The sequence below is a fragment of the Gambusia affinis genome, linkage group LG01, assembly GCF_019740435.1.
Source record: "Gambusia affinis linkage group LG01, SWU_Gaff_1.0, whole genome shotgun sequence".
Lineage (NCBI taxonomy): Eukaryota > Metazoa > Chordata > Actinopteri > Cyprinodontiformes > Poeciliidae > Gambusia > Gambusia affinis.
This window is the reverse complement of record NC_057868.1, coordinates 21,509,099-21,527,343: the sequence shown is the minus strand read 5'-3', so window position 1 is coordinate 21,527,343 and position 18,245 is coordinate 21,509,099. Positions and strand designations below refer to the sequence as shown.

The following is an 18,245-nucleotide window of genomic DNA, read 5'->3' as shown; positions in this document are numbered from 1 at the left end:
AAATCCCATGAAAATCACATGTGTTCACATGTGATCACATGTGATTTTCATGGGATTTTTTTGTAAGGGTTTACTCATTTTTGGGTTCATTTCTTAAATTTGATCATGACAGCATATTGTGTAGTGTGTAAGTATAAAAACGAGAAACGTGGAAAAGTTCAAGACAAAAGGAGCATGGAGAGAGGGAAATGAACAGTGTCTGAAATGTCTTTATGTCGTGTCTTTAAAGAAACGCGAATAAAAAACCTGACACAAGTCCCGAGAGAAGCATCAGCCTTTATCCAATCAACATCTGTGTGCGGTTTTCAGCTCTTCTGCAATTGGAAAACCCAGCAATGAAATGTCAAAGTAATTTCTTTGCGACAGACTACCAATATTCATTTCAATGTGATTTCTTTTACAGACTCATTCAATAAATTGGAATAGTATTGAAAAGTTAAGTTGATATATATCTGTATACATGTATGTATTCAATTGATCGAGATTCAGTGGGATTAAAACTCTAAATCTGATTTATTGCTTAGGGGTATTTTAATTGCTGAATAAAGTTTAATAATGTCCAGGTTGAACAATAAAACTGACAAAAACAATTTCTGAAATTGCTTAAGTCGTGGACTGAAAATAAGTGAAAATTTATTTCCGAAAGCCTAGAAAGTTATTGATCAAAACCACATTGAAAGAGGGCAACCTTGCAGTTAGTGGCTCCTTAGAAACCATAATATAAACAAACAATAACTCAAAACCTTTGCGCAGTTGAGTATATGTAATGTGATGCAGCCAGAACCTGTGTGAGGAAAACTTCTTTCATTTCTTCGTATTGTGCACAAAAACAAAACACTTCTAATCGTGTTGTATTGTCAGCTTGAGGTTTACATGAACATATTAAGTTTGTTTTAAATTGTGTTGCAGAATGACATCGGAGGTCAGAGGAGTTTAGTGAATAAGTGGAGCACCTTCCAGAAGGCCCGGATGGTGTGTTCGGTTCCAGGACCAGACGGCCTGCAGACTCATTTCGACCAGCTGCGTGAGTAAAGCAAATGGCAAACACATTACACACGCAATCAGACCGTAGCTGCGAGAGTTACAACAGCTGGACCTCTGCCACTGAATGCTTCAGAAAACAGGAATTGAGCTCAGAAATTCAGCCTGTGTGTGTGTGTGTGTGTGTGTGTGCGTGCGTGTGTGTGTGTGTGTGTGTGTGTTCATACCATTGGTGTTTTTGAAGAGATTTCACACACCGAGGAAACCTAAAGGGGCTTGACGGCCTCCTTGGCCTACTGTACGTCTGCATAGCCAGACTGTTACCGCTACCAACAAAATGGCTGGTCACCTTGCTTCACCCATGGTTGCCACGGTAACTCGCCTCGCATAGAGATCCTCAGACTTTATTCATTATCAAGGATTCCCTTGTTGGACAGATCCCTGGCTTAGGAGGCCACTGCCTTTCCCCATCGGGCTGCCGGAGCTTTTGTCGTTTTAATAGCGAGTGGACAAAAACGTCAACACTGAAAGAAATATGTGCAACAGGGCATAAGCCTCACAGTTTACAGCAGTATAAAAGATTAGGCTTGTACAATAAGGAATTAAATGTAGCGTGAATGCTTGCAGTGACCTGCAGGTTATGGACCAGCATGCATCTGCAGTCATTCAACCCCCACATTACCTTTTCTTCTCAGCTCTTGGAGGACCAAATGAATAAAAAAGCAGACGGGCATGCAGCGAGATGGAGCTACACTCTTATCTCAGCTGGTCGTGTAAACAGAGGGATTTTAGAGTAAACAGAGAGACCCGCACAGTGAATTAGTTTGTTTATGCGGTACCTTAACTCATTAACTCTTTCATGTAGCCCAGAACTTAAACAAACACACATGGGAAATTAGGAAGCACTTGTAAGCACACATATTGAAGGTGAAGCTTGATTTTAGTTGCTAACACACATGCACAGGCCTCGCCTCGTCTGTATACACAAAAACCGCCCGGACTTGTCAGACGCATAAACATTTCCGTCCCTCGTGTCTGTGGCCATGTTCTACGTATCTGATAAGACTCCATATGAATTTGTTTATGAATACACTTCAGCAACACATGCACACAAACACAAAAACCACAAGTCCCACGTTCTGAGGATTTACACATTGGCTTAAGAAGGCTGCTTGTGTTGTGTTTATGCCATGCTCTGTCAAACGGAAACACTGGGGCTCACATTCGGTGCCTTGCAGATGTATTAATCCCCCTGAAATGTGTTCATGGTTTTGCTGCATCGTAACCACAAACGTCAATTATTTAATTTAGATTTGATGTAGTTGACCAGCAAAAAATGGTGCGTAATTTTGAAGACTTATATATATATATACATATATATATATATATATATATATATATATATAAAAGTTTTGTCAGCTATTTCACAACTACGTCAACCCAATGTCCATTTGGCCAAAAGATGCATCAGAATACTAAAGATAAACCAAAAATCATTCCCAGAATATCCCCACTAGTGAATAAAATTGCTGAATTAAAACAGACAGAACAGGAATTGTGTGAATGCTGACATCCATGCTTCTCTTACAAAATGCACAGCTTTGTCCAGATAATATAAAACTTTTGCAAGGGAATGCAAAAGAGAAAAATCCCCCATTCCGCGACTCATAGCAGGGTCTCCACAAATCAAATGAGGTGGTTAGAAAAAAAACAGCAGAATTGGACAAACTAACACAGTTAAACTACAAGCAAAATTTACGACTACAACACCACGAATCATTGAAATGCTTCAGAACCAACACAGGCAAACCTGTGGAGCCAACAAGGTCAGAAGAAACATGCTCACCACTGTCTTCTTCCTTTTCATCGTGTTGGCAGGAAGGTTAAAGCTGAATTACTGCCACCTAGTGGTGGTAATAATAGCTCGATCAGCAAGGCCAACCAAGGCATTTAGACCAAATATTGTGTCTAGCTTTTGTTTGTAACAAATAAGAATAGATATCTGTGTCTACTCTTCTTTACCATTTGTCTGAGGTTGTTGACTCACATGCTTGATGTTATGTAGCACTTCCCACTGTGTTTCGTTTCGAGCAAAGCATCTGGTCTGCGATCACCTCATGGCTCGATTCACCAGACAGTTTTGCTTGGACTTCATTGTTCTGTTGTTTTTGCTTTTGCTGCTGGAGTGACTTTTTTCACGCTCGCATGTCTCACTTTCAATCTGTGGGCTTCTCGTTGTTGTGGACGCCGCCACCGTGAAACAAGTCTAGCCCCACTGAAACCATAGTTAGTCAAACACCAGTGGAGAAGAAGGTCAGGCAGTTCAGATGTGAATCCATCTCACAGGGAAGGATTCTCAGTGGGTTTCTGCCGATGTCCTTGTTGTGGTTGCTGCCTGTTGAGGAGAACAATGCAGGGAGATTTTGGTGCTGGAGACAGACAAGCTTCTGCGGTCTGCCAGAAGAGACAATAAAATACTTCCAGTTATTTTTCCTCGTCTGTTTTTGTCTGGGTGTAAAACGTTTATACATGTCCTAAACAAAAAAAACGAAGGCCATAACCGTTTCCGAAACTGGAAAGAAACCTGGAACGGTTTTTGATGCTCCTGAAAGTTGGAAAAGGTGACAATTAGGAGAGAAAGGCGCCAGTTTGTAATTTTCCAATGGTTTTAAATGAGCATAAAGAAAAAAAACCCCATCTAAATCATGTTTTTCTTTGTTCAAAATAACAAAATACGCAGAACCCTCTGCATTTAAATGTCTTTCTTTTAGAAATTACTCCCACAAAAGGAAACTGCAAATATCATTCACCTAAAAAATATGATTTTCTTAGTTTTTCTTTATATAAGAGTAGAAAACTGTACATACATGTATCATAAATGTTTTTAATTATTTTCATCTGTTTTTCCTTTAGTGTAAAAATTAGTCTTTTGAATTCTTCTTTTTGAAGCCATCATCTGGGCCCGGCTATAATAAAGATTGGATATTTGACCAAATGTTACGTTTAGGTTGAGGCCGGTGCCATGCCAGAAAGATTTATATCCACACCAAAATCAATTTTAATGTTTGTTTGGGCTGGAACACCGAATTGTGTCTGACTTTCAATCATCTGACCCAAAATTAGACCAGAATTAGACCAGGGGCCTTCAACTCCGACCTTCTGAAAAGTTCTGAAATCAAATCAAATCAATTTCTTTTGTAAAAAAACAAACAAAAAACAAATCGCAAAACACTGAGTCATGTTTTTTTCCTTTTTCAAACCAATGATGCCCCGATTGAGTAACAAACATCCTCAACCTAAAATATAAAGTGTTTCTTTTCATAATTTATCGTTGAAGTCAAAATCCAGATTATTCCCTGATTATTAATATTCATTCTCAAATCAGTTTCAGGTTTGCCTATTTAAAAATATGGCTGACTCCTTAATTATTACTTGAAGCAAAGTGGTTCACCCCACTGTGAAGGCGTCGCCGTTATTGATCTCTTAGAGAAACTGATGACAGCCACTGGACCACAATGTGGAAAAAGCTATTGAGAGAGAAAATAATGATTTTTATTGAATGAATCTCCACAGTCAGATAAAATGAGCTACCAGCAGATATGATTGACTTCAGGTATCTGACCGTGGAGAGAAAATTAACTCTTCATCTCACCATCCTAGTTTTGTTGTTCCATAAAATGACTACTTTTTTTTCTAGTTTTGATCTCTAGAAGGTCCTTAAAAATAAAAAGATTTTGGTTTAGATTAACTTTATTTTGATTGAAGGGCTTTTATGACAAAAAGGGGAAAAAAAATAGTTTGTAGAATTTAATTTCTTGAACTTTTAAACCTGTGTCTCTGATATCCAGTTTCCAAATACCTGAACTGTACGTGTCGGGAGGAATGGGCAACATTTCTCAACTAAACCTTCTTTTTAAAATCCTGTCTTACTAATGTCTGGAATTGTTGTGTCATTTTTTTAATCCTGCACTGCATCAGAAAAAAAATAAAAAGGAAAATCCAATTCTCTCCTTGTTTTAAAAATAAATCAATAAAAAATCTCCCAATTCTTTCAGATGAATCTCGAATCCTTTCTTGACCTAATTGCCTCATCAGCAATTACAGTTTGCTACAAGTGGCTTGGAAGCAGGTTCTGTAAGTGAAAAAATAAATTTCCCTACTCCCCCAGTGAGGCTGTCTAATCCATCACTGCTTGAAGGGAGTCCCAGTTTGTCAGGAGAAGAAAGAAAAAAGGAAAGAATAGATAGGGAGAGAGGTGGAGCCATCAGTCAGATTAGCTGCAGGGGTAAGGAGGGAACAAGTGGGCTTTGACCTGACAAGAGAGCCAGGATGGAGGAGGGGATGGAGCAGAAATACAGGCTGAGGAAAGGAGATGATGAGGAGTGTAGAAGCTGTTATTGCTGTGTTGTTGCTTTTATGCTGTTAACGAGAAGTTGGGGGAATAAAGGGAGCAGGAGAAAGAATATTAGGAGGAGCACTAGAAACAGACATGGCTTCAGGAGAGAGAGAGAGAGAAAAAAAAGGGAGAACAAAGTATTTTTCCTAAGGAAGACATAAAAAGAATGAAATCAGGGGAACATCTCCAATGTCGCAGGTATTTCAAGGTTACGCAGGACTTCAAAATTGGAAATTGCAAAAGTAACGCTCTCCTACTTCTGTGCTCTTTCAGCAAAACTCATCTGAAATGCAATGACTTCTGACATTTTGATTTATATTTACGAGGTGCAGATCAGAGAGTAAATATAAAAATGAAAAACATAACAGATTAACAAATGCACAAAAGGATTACCACGAGAGGATTTTCATCTGACCTAAAAAAAAATTAAAAAAAAACTTCATGAAGTGATTCTAACAAATTACCTTTTGAAAGTTATACCAAATTATTATGCAAATTGGATTTAAGTGTCATAAAGATATATTTTTTTGTAGTGCTATTAAATTTCTAGATGGTATTGTCTGTCAGGGCTCTTTGAATCACTACAATTAGTTTCAGAGAGCTGGTTGAGCAGAGAGATATTCTAACATCCTGCAGAGAAATTCAAGCAGAAACTTTCCACAAACTCACAAGTTCAATGAATCAAGAATTGTGCTGTGATATCACAAAAGGTTCCATGTTAACATGTAACTCGGTCTGTTAAGATGCTTTTGATTGAAATAGCTTTTTACTTTAGTACATGTGACCACTTAATGCTGCACATTCAAAGAATGACTGTTTGCAGTTCTTTATAATCCATAAAATGTTTAGAAAATCTGCTGGGCATAATAATTTGGAACACGGTGTATACTGAAAAATAAAACTTTCCAGATAGTTTTCTTTACATCAGTTTTTATGATACTATGGATATTTAAGGACACACAAGTCATTTAGATGGGTTTTATGCTGAAACTCTATTTTGATAAGTCATTTTGCAGTTTTGGATCCTTTAAAACCTATAATACTTCAGGACTTCTGGACTGGATTAAACACAGATCCTTTCAATTCGAGCTGAACCAGTAAATCCGCCAGAGATCAGAATCACAGTTTTCTCTTTTGTTCAGCATGTCAAACACAAAGTAATCAGTGAGTTGGATGTGACATGTCGAAGATAAAGGTAATCATCTAAATATGAAACAGACTTTAAAAGGCCTTTGTTTTTGAGAAATTAGAAGGATCTTTTATTTAAACCAATAAGTCAATACGCCTGGAATCGCAACCTTCTTTCCATGTTTATGTTTCATTTTAGATCGTTATCACGACCGAGAAAATCCTAATCAAATCTTTTACTTTTTCAAACAATGTAGAAGCCTTATTTACAAACAATGAATATAAATGTTTCTAATCAGATACAGCGAAAATGTTTTCTTTATTTTCATGTCCTAATCTACAGTAGTTTATTCCTCTCAAGATAAATTGTTGTTTTAACCATTTTAAGACATAAAGAAGATACTTGACTCATCTATTTTTTTTTCTCCACAAAAAGTAGCAATATTGCACATGTTTTGCTGTACTAGTAAATGGAAAATCCATCTACAGAGATGCAGCTGAAAATAAACTAAATATGTTTTATTATGAAAGGGCCTTGTCAGAGTGTCTGTACTTCCTGCACTTTACTCTTTTTAGCACGTCACAACCGTCACAGTGTCTAAGGTTCAACGCTATATGTATGACAAAGTTTTAAAGAATAAGATTTTTAAAAAGCATCTCCTCCTCAAACGTAGTTGGTGGTGGCAGCATCATCCTGTGCTGACGATTTTAACTCAGTAGATACAAGGAATCTGAAATTGGTTTAAACGTTACACTGGATTAGATAAAAATGTAATGTTTTAGAATGGCTCAGTCAAAGTCTGAAACTAAATCCCAACGGGAATCTATAGCAGTATTGAAGATTTTCTGTCCAGAGGAAATCTCCATCCAATCTGACTGAGCTGCAGCTTTTACCAAGACAATTGGGCGAAAAACATAGATGCTAGATCTGCAAGCTGGTTGACACTTAAAGCTGCAATCGCAGCATAAAGTTATCAAAATATTGACTTGAGGGGGCTGAGATTCAGCACTTTTCAGGTTTTCATTTGCAATAAGAAGGATGGAGACAGAGGCAGGGAAAGGTTAGGACCGCTGACGGAATGGGTGGAAGACAAGATGGAGGACTGATCCTGACAAATTACTGTGAGATGGCGTCCTCACTCGAAGACGGCTGACAGGAGAAAGAGTCGGTGAAATGTTGGTATTCAGGGTGGCTGGCCTGAGAACGGAGAGAAACAACAGTGGAGACATGAGGAGAATAGGGGTATTTGCCTGGGGGTCTCTGACCAGACAATTAGGATGAGCAGGAGGAGGAGGAAGATAGGGGCTGAGGCAGCAGGTCTGCGGGCCAGACAAGACTATCTTCCTTCAGGGGGGAATCGGCCGTGTTTTGTTTTGGGAAGAAGACATAAGAACAATCCTCTGGAGAAAATAGGCCAGACAGACAGACAGATGGATGAGGGACTGAACAGAGAGATGGTATGATGGAGGGATAAAGGCTGGGAGGGGCAGAGAAAGTGAGAAACAATGAAAGCGAATGCCTCCTTGAGGGATCGTGGGAAGTCGAGGTGTGGAAAGGGGCATGGAAATAATCACCTGACGAAAAGTTGAAGAGCCAGAAAGAAGAAAGATGACAAAGATTCAGAGGGTGTCAAACGAAAGCAAGGATGTGGTTAGATCAGCACTACACATCTCACAAAGTCAAAGTCAAATCAGACTGAACAGAAAGATGCTGGCTGATCTCATGTGATGGACAAAGGTTTTGCTCACCCCTCCTGCCGCCATGAAAGATTAATGAAGTGAAAGCCGGCACAGCTTCATAAATCCGACACTTGAAGACGTGAAGGAGTGAACGTCTCTAAATCAGTTCTGAGTTAAACTTACCATGAATGATAAGAGATTTATCTGAGGTTTTTTTTTTCCCATTTTTTCTGAGGGTAAGCCATAAATAACTGAGGCTTCTTCTATAATTTTCTGTCGAAAAAAAAAAATGTCGAGCTGCGTCTTCCAAACTTGAGCAACGTTTTCAAGTGGAGATGAATGTACAATGAGGTGCGGAAGAAGAATCTTTGAAGCTCAAGGCAAGGATTCAGATTTCCCCTACAGGGATAATCCAAACTTTTTATTAACTTTACACCGTACTTCTTCAACACCAAACTCTGTTTATTTACTTTTACGTGCTGTGAGGTCGTCCTTCTTGCCCATCCTTGAAACACTGCACTTCATTACACACAGAGAGTTGATATTTCTAAATCTTTAGATCTTATTTCTTTGTCATTCTTGGCACGTTTTCACTGTTTTGAGAGGAATCTTTTTCTCTTTTGTACTGTGTGAACTCTGTGATGAGGATGGTCGTAATTAAGTCAAGTTTTATTCTTTTTGAATTTTTCTAGCAGATGTAAAACATAAATAGGGTAAACTTTCTTAATTAGAACTAATAAAATGTTATTAGGCATTCAAATGTTATAATTAGTTTAAAACACACAAGACTTCTTTTGGCTGTGCACCCAAAAACCTGTTTTTTCTTATAGTAGCAAGGGAAAAAAAAGTAAATTATATAAACTAGACAGGGAAATGTTTTTTCTGTTTTCTGTATGTAAGGCAAACATGAGGACGAATGTGATTTGGACAGATGAGACTAAACTTCACTTCCTTGCCTTGATGGAAATTGGTAAAGCTAACACAGCACATCATCCTAAATGCCCCATCTTCATATTAAAACATGGAAGTGGCTGCAAGATACTGCAGGGCAGCTTTTCTTCAATAAGATCAGAGTGTAAGTTCACCTTCCAGAGGAACAACAACCCAGAACCTGCAGTCAGAACCACAGTGGGACGGGTTAAATAGATTTATACTGGAACGGCACAGTCAGTCCAGACCTAAATCTGATTGAGAATGTGTGTCCTGACATAAAAAGCGTATTTTTTATCAACTCAGAAGGGCTTGATGCAAATGCATGCCACACTATTCAGATTGTTTTCTTCTTGAATTGTTTTTTAGACAGTCATAAATCCCATTTCTCCCACTTGCCACCCGTTTGTTTTGGTTAAAATCCAATATAATGCTAATGCAGTATTTTGAAACTTGCAGTTGTAATATGACAAAGTGTGGAAAAACTTCAAGGGGGTTTGTTATGTGTACAAGCACCTGTAACATCTTAATTATCATTCCAGCAGGCCCACATTTACCACTGCGCTTGATCTCTGATATGGTTCTTTTCAACCATTTAGTGTGAAGAACTGGTGGTCTCCTGTCCAATGGGGGAACTCTTTGACATCGGCTTAGGAAGATACAAAAACACTTAAATGGGATCCACTGAACTGGCTGAAAAGCTCTAAATCTTACCAGAGCACTGACTCTCCCACTGCTCCTGTTTTTAGTCTGGCTATCTTTCCTGCTTTTGAAAATATCACATCGTTTTGAGAGAGAAAAAAAAACAAAAAAGAACATAACACATCATGAAGAGTTATCCGGAGTGATAAAACAAGGCTGCCATAAAAATCTTTTAAGACAAGTGGAATGGGAGTGGAAAGAGCAGATGATAAAGGTAACAATCTGTTATGTGAGCTTAGAAGTGGGGGACATTTTCTGAAAGATCTGACCCTGAAAACAGAACCAAGAAGAAGGAATTATGGAGACGAGACGAGCAGGTGTAAAAGACAGCAACGCCTCGGAGCTAAAAAACACATTTACACTTTAATAATAGGGATAAATATATATATTAAAACAACTATGCTCCAGGATCTGAACACGTACAAGCAAATTTAGGAAGCACAAGGTTTACCTCCTGAATGTGACTGTGTGTGCGGTGAAGATGTGTTGATCAGATGAGATTAGCCGTCGTTTCTGGAGGCCACCTGGAATGTGGGATCTGTCATCCGCCTCTCTGTTTCCATCTCCACCCCTCCTCAACACGAGAGAGGAAACGTCGTGACTTGTGTTTACTCCCTTCATTCGGAGGGATGCACACTGCAAACTGGTGAATAATCCCACTTATTCACTCCGTTTGCCACGTAAGATGCGAAAATCTGAACAACACACTTAAAGAAAAGTTCAGCAAATATATAGTCCCACTTTCTTTCCACTTAGTTCTCCTTGTTAACCAAATAACACATTTCCCTATTACCTCAGACAGGCTGTGCTACAGACTCTGTGCCTCAACATCAGCATGAGCTCAGAGAGTTTCTAAGACTCTCAAAGCTGTTTGGCAAACTCAGCCCAGAAGCTGAATCAAGTCATGTATTTATAGATTATCACAGCACGCCACCCAGAAAACAAAGCGCTCTGTTCTCTGCTGTTGTGATGGGACGATAAAACATTCGCCGCTCTTATCTGAGACAAAAGTGCAGAAACAGAACAGCTTTGATTTATTGTGATTTAAATAAACCATGAGAGCCAAGGTCTTGTCTGAGCCGAGACGGCGAAAAAGATGAATGCTGCGACAAGGTGCCAAGTAGGAATTTATTTGAAGAAAGAGGCAAAAGTGGATCGTTAAAGTTTTGTCTCTGAAGATTAAATAAAAGCTCAAGTATTTGCCAAAGTTAGACAAGGGACTGTTGTTTCCTCATTACATTAGGTTTGAAGAAACACCTGTAAACATCTCTTTGGTGCGTTGGCATAACGTCTCTTTCTGTCTACTCCCATATGTTTAAAGTTTGAGTCTTAAAGGGAGGGCATTTTGCAAAAATGACTTCTTTTTTTAGGTTTGTTTGTGCCATTTTATAATGACAAAAACACACCTGCAGTTTTGCTTTGACTCATTCATGCATGTTTGAGAAATCCCCGAATCTCCCATGGCAACCATTCATTGGATGCCTTAATGCTTTTGTCATACAATGCAGCGCCTATTTTCCCAAAACTCCACCTTTTAACTGCAGTTCCCAGTCGAGGTTTTGCTCCACAGAGAACCTCACACAGTTCCTCCAGATCAGCAATTAGAAATTAGCAGCTGGTGGAGCTGCGAATTTCACTGAGTTCATTAAGAATGATAGTAAAAGCTATCAGAGGACAGCATGGGGAAGCATTGTTATAATAATGTGCTGAAGGGGAAATGTCGGAAAGGTTGGGAGGTTCTTAAAGAGACAGAGGCCAATTTTAACACATCAGATACGGCTCCTCCCTTTAAAAACTGCTAGTTTCTTTGTGGGCAAGTAAAAACCTTACATCAAATAAAGAAATTTAACAGTGCATTTCTTTACTGCTCTTTTAAAAACATAACATATACAATGAAAGTTATTCAGGATGTTTTAACACCAATTAAAGCAACTTTTTAAAAAACTAGTTGCAATCCATTTGCCCACCAATGAGATATGCGGCGTATAAAGAAATGTCTTCATATAGTGGAAAGTGATGACAACAAAACATTAAATAGGTTTGAATGCAAGGAAACAAAAACTACAAAACAGACATTAAACTTCTGTAGGTGTAAAAAAAAAAAAAAAACACTTTGAATGGGAGTCAACAGCCCCTCGTAAAGAAGCAATAAAGATAAAAAGGCAACAAACTAAAATTCAGCTACCTGGACAATTTGTGTTATATTTACATCAACGAATCAAAGTTACTAAAAAATAACTTTGAAATGGACAGAAAAATTCAAAAGTTGAGCAACATCAAAAATGATCAGTGTTGCCTTCATGTTCTCCAGTTAAAAACAGCTTCATTCAGTTTCTTGCTCTCTAAACTGTGACCCCGGCTCTCCATCGGGTTTATTTGAACTCTTTCATACACAATACTGACAATATACTACAAAAATGGTATAAACTGGATTAATCTGGATTAGACTTGATGGGCAAGTTACACATGAATCTCCTTATATATATATATGTATATATATTTTTTTCTCCAATTAAAAAATGTATTTCTACTCACCTTAGCAGAGTGCTTATCAATTTCTCTCAAAAGAAGGCAAATGTTCTAAAACATTGCACATTTTTGCAGCTAACCTATAGTTTCCATCAGTCTGGTTTGATTTCATAGTTAACCTCACCGATAAACCTCTCCAAATCCACCTGTTTGAGTTGAAACGTAATTGCTCTGGCTTTAAAGGCTGGCCGAGCGAAGACGGACAGATGGAGAGAACAATCTCCACCTGACAGCACCGCTTGAGAGAACACAGCTTGAGCAACGGCAGAGCGAGAAAAACCCGGCTAATGTTGCGAACTGCTGTTTTTTAAAATGAGGAGCGAAGACCGAGGCGTGGCGTTGGTGTGTGTAACAGCAGGTGTTGTTCTCCTGCAGCGGACTCAGCCCCCAGCTCTCCCACTGCGGCTGTTTATTAATGGCTACAGATTCATTACCAGCAGCCAGTCAGCCATGCTGCCTGTACGCCCAACGCTATTAGTCACACAGACGCAGGAATGCAAAGGATGAATACAAAGTGTCTAACTTAAAACATACAAGCACGGTTCTTCACACAGAATAATGCTCAGACACACTTAGTGCAATAAGAATGTGAAATGTTATTTAACTGACTTTGTTGTTTCTCTCTTTCTTTCTTTCATTCATTCATCCGTCCTTTCTTGACTCTTCTCCGACCGTCTCCATTCAGAGGACATCTTTATTCTCCATGGGAAAGACAAGAAGAATCCTCTCATCTACGGCCTGTTCACAACTTCAAGGTATTTCCTCCATAATCCAGAAACAACAGGAGCAGAGTCCCATATGCTTGTAATTTATGGAGCGTTTTAAATTTGCAGCAGATAAACAGTTTGTCCTCCTACACATGGTTTATATGAAAAAAATGTACAGATGTTTATCAGCTCTCTTTGTAGATACCGGGGCATTTAAATCCAAACTCTGCTATGATGGTTTATGGGAGTAAAGATAGAGTGTTGAAGCAAAGAAAAAATATTTAAAATAAAAAAGCGTAAGAGAAGCAGAGGCATAAAACAGCAAATGTCTCTTGCTGAACTACAGGTGCACTAACAAATTCATGTATCTAACACGAAAGCCTTCAAATGTCTTAAATTCATTTAAAACAAAACAAAGTGTCGGCCTTAAATAGATTAATCACAGGTTTGTCAGGGACGGCCGTGTTCACTCCAAATTGGCAACAAGCTCAACTGTTTTTCATTTGGGTTTTTAAAAAACTAGAAAAGGTTTCAATTCTACCCAATCTCTCATAGAAATGGATACGGTACCTGAAGGTAAACATTTTATTCTTTAATTCAACAAGCGAGATCTTTCAGTCTCCTAAACCAAGTAGTTTTGTTTAGTTTGTAATGCAGCTGTCTTATTTCATGTGAATTAGACAAAACTAACTTAATAATAATGTATGGTTTATAACTTGTTTGTTTTGCAGTGTCCATTCCAGTTTGTGGAAACGGCTTTAAGCTCTTCCTTTTGACAAAACTTTTCCATCATTGGTCATTTCAAATTAAATCCGTGGCACTTTTGCAAGAGTAAGCCGTTTCTGTTCTTGCAAACAACAAGATCTCAGCTGCTCTGGTCGGTTTCCTCCTGATGTGTTTCATCACATTTTCAGTGGAAAACAGGTGTGAACTGCAGGGAGGCCAGTCGAGCATGTGCACTTTGTGTATATGAAAACACGGCTGTGCAGAATGAAGTCTGGGATCTTCCTGCTGGAATAATCACAGACCTCCGTTGTCTTGACAGCGGCATCGTTTTCACCGTCGCTTCAGAAGTGGCTCCTGCATCGCTGGAACCTCCACTTTCACATATTGTCTGTTCTGAACACTGAGCAAGTGTGCTTTGTGTTTTGTTTTTTTCTAAGATCTGAATTTGCTCAGAGAAGTCCGAAGTGTTTCTGTACAGAACGGTCACAGGGTTTGATTGATAATTTACAAAATTGTGCTTGCATTTCTGGAGCCACCGGCTGTGTGATGGAGAATGTTCTCTCATCATTACTGAGCCAATAAGGCTGTACTTATCATCCAATTTTTATTTGTTGATATTGTTTTAATCTATCAGAGGTCAATAAATATTAATAAACTATTAACATATCTAAGATTTTTTTTCCGTGATTTCAGTTCTCCCCATTTCATTGGGGATTATTCTAAAGTGATATGTAACCATTTTGGAAATTGCACTTGTAAAAAGAATAAATATAATTTCAGAAGCTTGCAGCAATGTTCAGGCTTCAAATGAAACTTCAGAGTACAGTGAAGGACATTCTGCGGTTTTAATCAGTGAGCATTCCTGCACCGACCAGATAGCTCTCTAAATAACCCTGACATCCAAAACTAGAAATTCCTGTGGTTCCTGGAATCCCTTTCCGATAAAAAATATTTTGATCGTAACAACTCCACACGTAACAGTCCTTATGTTTGCATGTTAAAATCTTTCTTACATTTTACATAACAGCATGCAGTTTTCTTCTACCACTTGAAAGAAGAAAGAAGACAATGAAATCATCTTCCTTTTAACTTCCAGGCAAACACAACATCTGCGTTGTTCTGCCTCACTGTGACATGACGCTTCGCCACGAAGAGCGTGTCTGTGACAGGGAGCCTCATATCGCACTCTGGTGCGTGGCACACAGATGTTGGTGTCACACGCTGCTGGTTACACACCGCTTGCTCTTTCTTATGTCACTCTGAGTCATGAATGAAATTCTTGTTCATTCACTTTTAACAACAATGAACATTCATCTTCGCATCATCGTCATTGTCGATGGGCCAATCTGTCCCATTCTGACCTTTTTCACATATAAACATACCTACAGTGCAAAACAAGAACAAAGTTCACAACTATTCACCCCCCCTTTTCTCTGATACCCTAGAATAAAGTTCAGTGTAATCACAAATCTAGTCTTTATGTAAGAGTTGCAAAAAGAAAGCCAGCATCTGTCACAAATTTTGCATAAGACACAAAAGGCCCTGAAGACATTGTCCCTATGATGAAAGACCGAGTGTCTTCAGTCAGAGGCTTTGCTGCTATAATACAGACTGCTACAGAAGATCGTTGCTGCCCACAGCCATCACCATCTACAATAACTCTGAAGAATCTTGGATTTATACGTGTTTTTAATTTCCCTTTGGAGTGAATAAAACAGTTTTGAACAGAACTGAATTGAACATGGTTTGTCTTCGACCATGCAGTTCTGACTTTGAGTCATTTTGTGTCTTTTTCATAGTCTACTATCATTTGCCACCACACACAGTTTCCATTCCAGTATTTCATTCTATTAAGCACCAAGCATCGTCTTTGTCTGTGTTGAATAAATGTCTACTTGCAGCATGATGCTGCCACCACCCTTTCATAAATAGGATGCTGATAGTTGTCCATAATTTTCTTGATTTTTATACAAGATCCTCTCTTGCTAATTTGTGCAAAAGGTTCAACTCAGTTCTTCTCTTTCCAACCCCGACTGAGCTCGAGTTGTTCATGAGAAGGATCGGCAAAAACACCTGCAGCCGTAACTGCAGGCAGACAGAGAAAAGAAAATGGCCGACGTCTAAAAGAAACAGACTCGTAGAGGCGGAGGCAGCTGTCAAGTCAACAAATAAAGAACCCAAAGAGCAGGCGGCGTCTGAAAGAGCGGTTTAGGAAAAAGTTAGTCAAAGAGAGAGGAAAATGAGCACCCTCAAGGCCAACTAAGACAGCCTGGATTTCCTCATTTTCTCCACATCGCTGCTGGCACCACACACTCCCAGAGTTAACAGCGTTCCTGAGCTAAACCCCAGAGCTCTACAGTAGCAGTAGAAGCATGACTGCATTTGGCACGGCCGAGCTGGGTGTTGGCCTGTTTCTGGGGGATTTGGAAAGTGTCTGGAATCTTAGCAGGGAATGGACAGAAATCCAAAGCATCGCGCAGGGTGGGGTCGCAACCACAGAAGAGTGGGTGAAGAGGGGTCACTCCTTCTGAATGGAAACTCCTCCCTGCAGCAAAGTCATGGTTGCTCACGCTCTCTGACTTTAGGATAGGGTTGAGAGTGAAAACTGAATCAGTCTTCTGTATTTCTTTTTCCTTTGTAATGACTTTTGAAAATGAGATTTTATAGAAATTTATGTTTTTATTTCAGAAAAACCATTGTAAATACTCTCCTAAAATCCAGCAAAAATAGTCTGTTTGAATTAGGAATGCCAGGTTTTCCCTAACTTTATGAGCCTGAATAGTGAATCTGGTTTTATAGGAGTCCAGAGGTTTTGTAGTTGTGATTCTTCGGGCTTTGCGATGTGTCAGAGTGAAGAACTGGCTGGCCACAGAGAGGAATGAAAGGAGGATTCCTCCAGCGCAGCGTCAGAGCATACGTGCTGCATATGTGTCACCCAAATGAACCAAGAGAAACCAATCTGAGTCATGTAAATGTGGCTTTTCTGTCCCGTTTCTATTTCAGTGGATTTTTTCTTTTTTTTTTTTGCTTAAAAAAGCATTGATAAGCATCCTTTCCAGAACTGACGATGGTAGCTCCAGTTGTTGGTATGTTTTGTGGTTTAAACCTCAAAGGGAGCACATTTAAATACTTTGACTGCTGGCGTAGAGAGGTCAGTAAAAGTTAAAGAAAAGCCACAATGAGATGCAGCTTTTCATTTCCAGTGCCAGTCAGATGTTTGTAATAAACACTGTAGACGTAACTCTCACATTGATTTTGGGCTCTTAATGATTTACTGAACCATTTTTTTTCCCTGGTAGAATGAGTTTAAAAGAACTTCAGATAATTAAAAAAGCAGAAGAATTTCATTATGACTTTTCTGTAATCCTCACAGGGTCAAAATTGTACATACAGTGTTTAAGTGGCCCTTAGAAAGCTGCAATTTGAATGTATTTTGTGGCCACCTAGAAGCTACTAGCATACATCCTGCTGGATATTCTTCTATTTAGAATCAGTGGACTCAACTTGGTTGGTTTCCTGACATAAACCCAGCTGTTGAGCACTGGCCACTCTTTTTTCTTTTGGTATAACTGGGGTCAAAGTTTTCCAAAAAGCGTAACGCCACCCTGCCTTCATCATTCCAAAACCAGTTTTCATACGTGTTTAGGATTATTGTTCTGATAAAACCCTGTGCTTTGTAGGAGTTTCAACCATTTGGCCCAAACTGTCAACCTCTGATGAAAAGAGAGCAATCCATAAATCAACAAGGCTCAAGTCTACCATGAACTGAAGACAGTCTCAAAGCTTAAAGGCATTGCTCTGAGTGGTGCAGGTTTCACATCTCTACGGACTCAAATGTCACGGACCAGAAAAAGAAAACAATTGGAACTCAAGCAGCTAACTATCTATGCTAGACAAATTTCTTCCAGATAAATGTTAAATGTGAAAATGTATCTGTTTGCCCCTAGAGAAAGAAGGAGTCGCGTTCAAACTTCAGAGCAATGCATTCACTGTTAAGCATGTTTCAGGGTTTCCGTTTCTTCCTGTTGTTATGTTCCTATTTCAAAGATGGGTGAATTAAAAAGTAAGAACACTTTGAAATTCTTCCCTTTTCCTCTAATCATTTTCTAACCAGCACTCCCAAACCATGGCTGAAAATTTCCTCCCAGATATTTTTGTGGAAGCTCACAATTACTGCACACGTTGATTGCTTCATGGTCCAGTACAAGTAAACACTCCTCCGCTGGGGTAGACGGCTGAAGCTTGGACACGTCTGGGTTTTCCAACAGGGAAGTGAATTCAAACACATAAAATCTGGTCCCAGAATGGACAGATCAGGCTAACATTTCTCTTCTGGAACGCACTTCTGTGCTGGAAACGTATGCCCTGAACTTAAAGTTTCCAGAATCCAATCAATTTAAAAGAGCGTTCTCAACTGTGTTGTGAAGAATAATTCGGTCTCCAGCCAGATGTGTGCTGCAAGCTTA

At 39.1% G+C, this 18,245-nt stretch overlaps 1 protein-coding gene across 4 annotated transcripts in view; it reads left to right on the top strand.

Moving 5' to 3' along the window:
- The window catches only part of sema3h (sema domain, immunoglobulin domain (Ig), short basic domain, secreted, (semaphorin) 3H), a 66,895-nt gene that overhangs the window by 40,766 nt on the left and 7,884 nt on the right, over window positions 1–18,245 (top strand). For all 4 annotated transcript variants that reach the window (XM_044132589.1, XM_044132565.1, XM_044132572.1 and 1 more), the window contains exons 8-9: window positions 910–1,024; window positions 13,032–13,101. In XM_044132589.1, coding sequence (XP_043988524.1) covers window positions 910–1,024; window positions 13,032–13,101 — 185 coding nt within the window. The remainder of the gene's footprint in view (window positions 1–909; window positions 1,025–13,031; window positions 13,102–18,245) is intronic.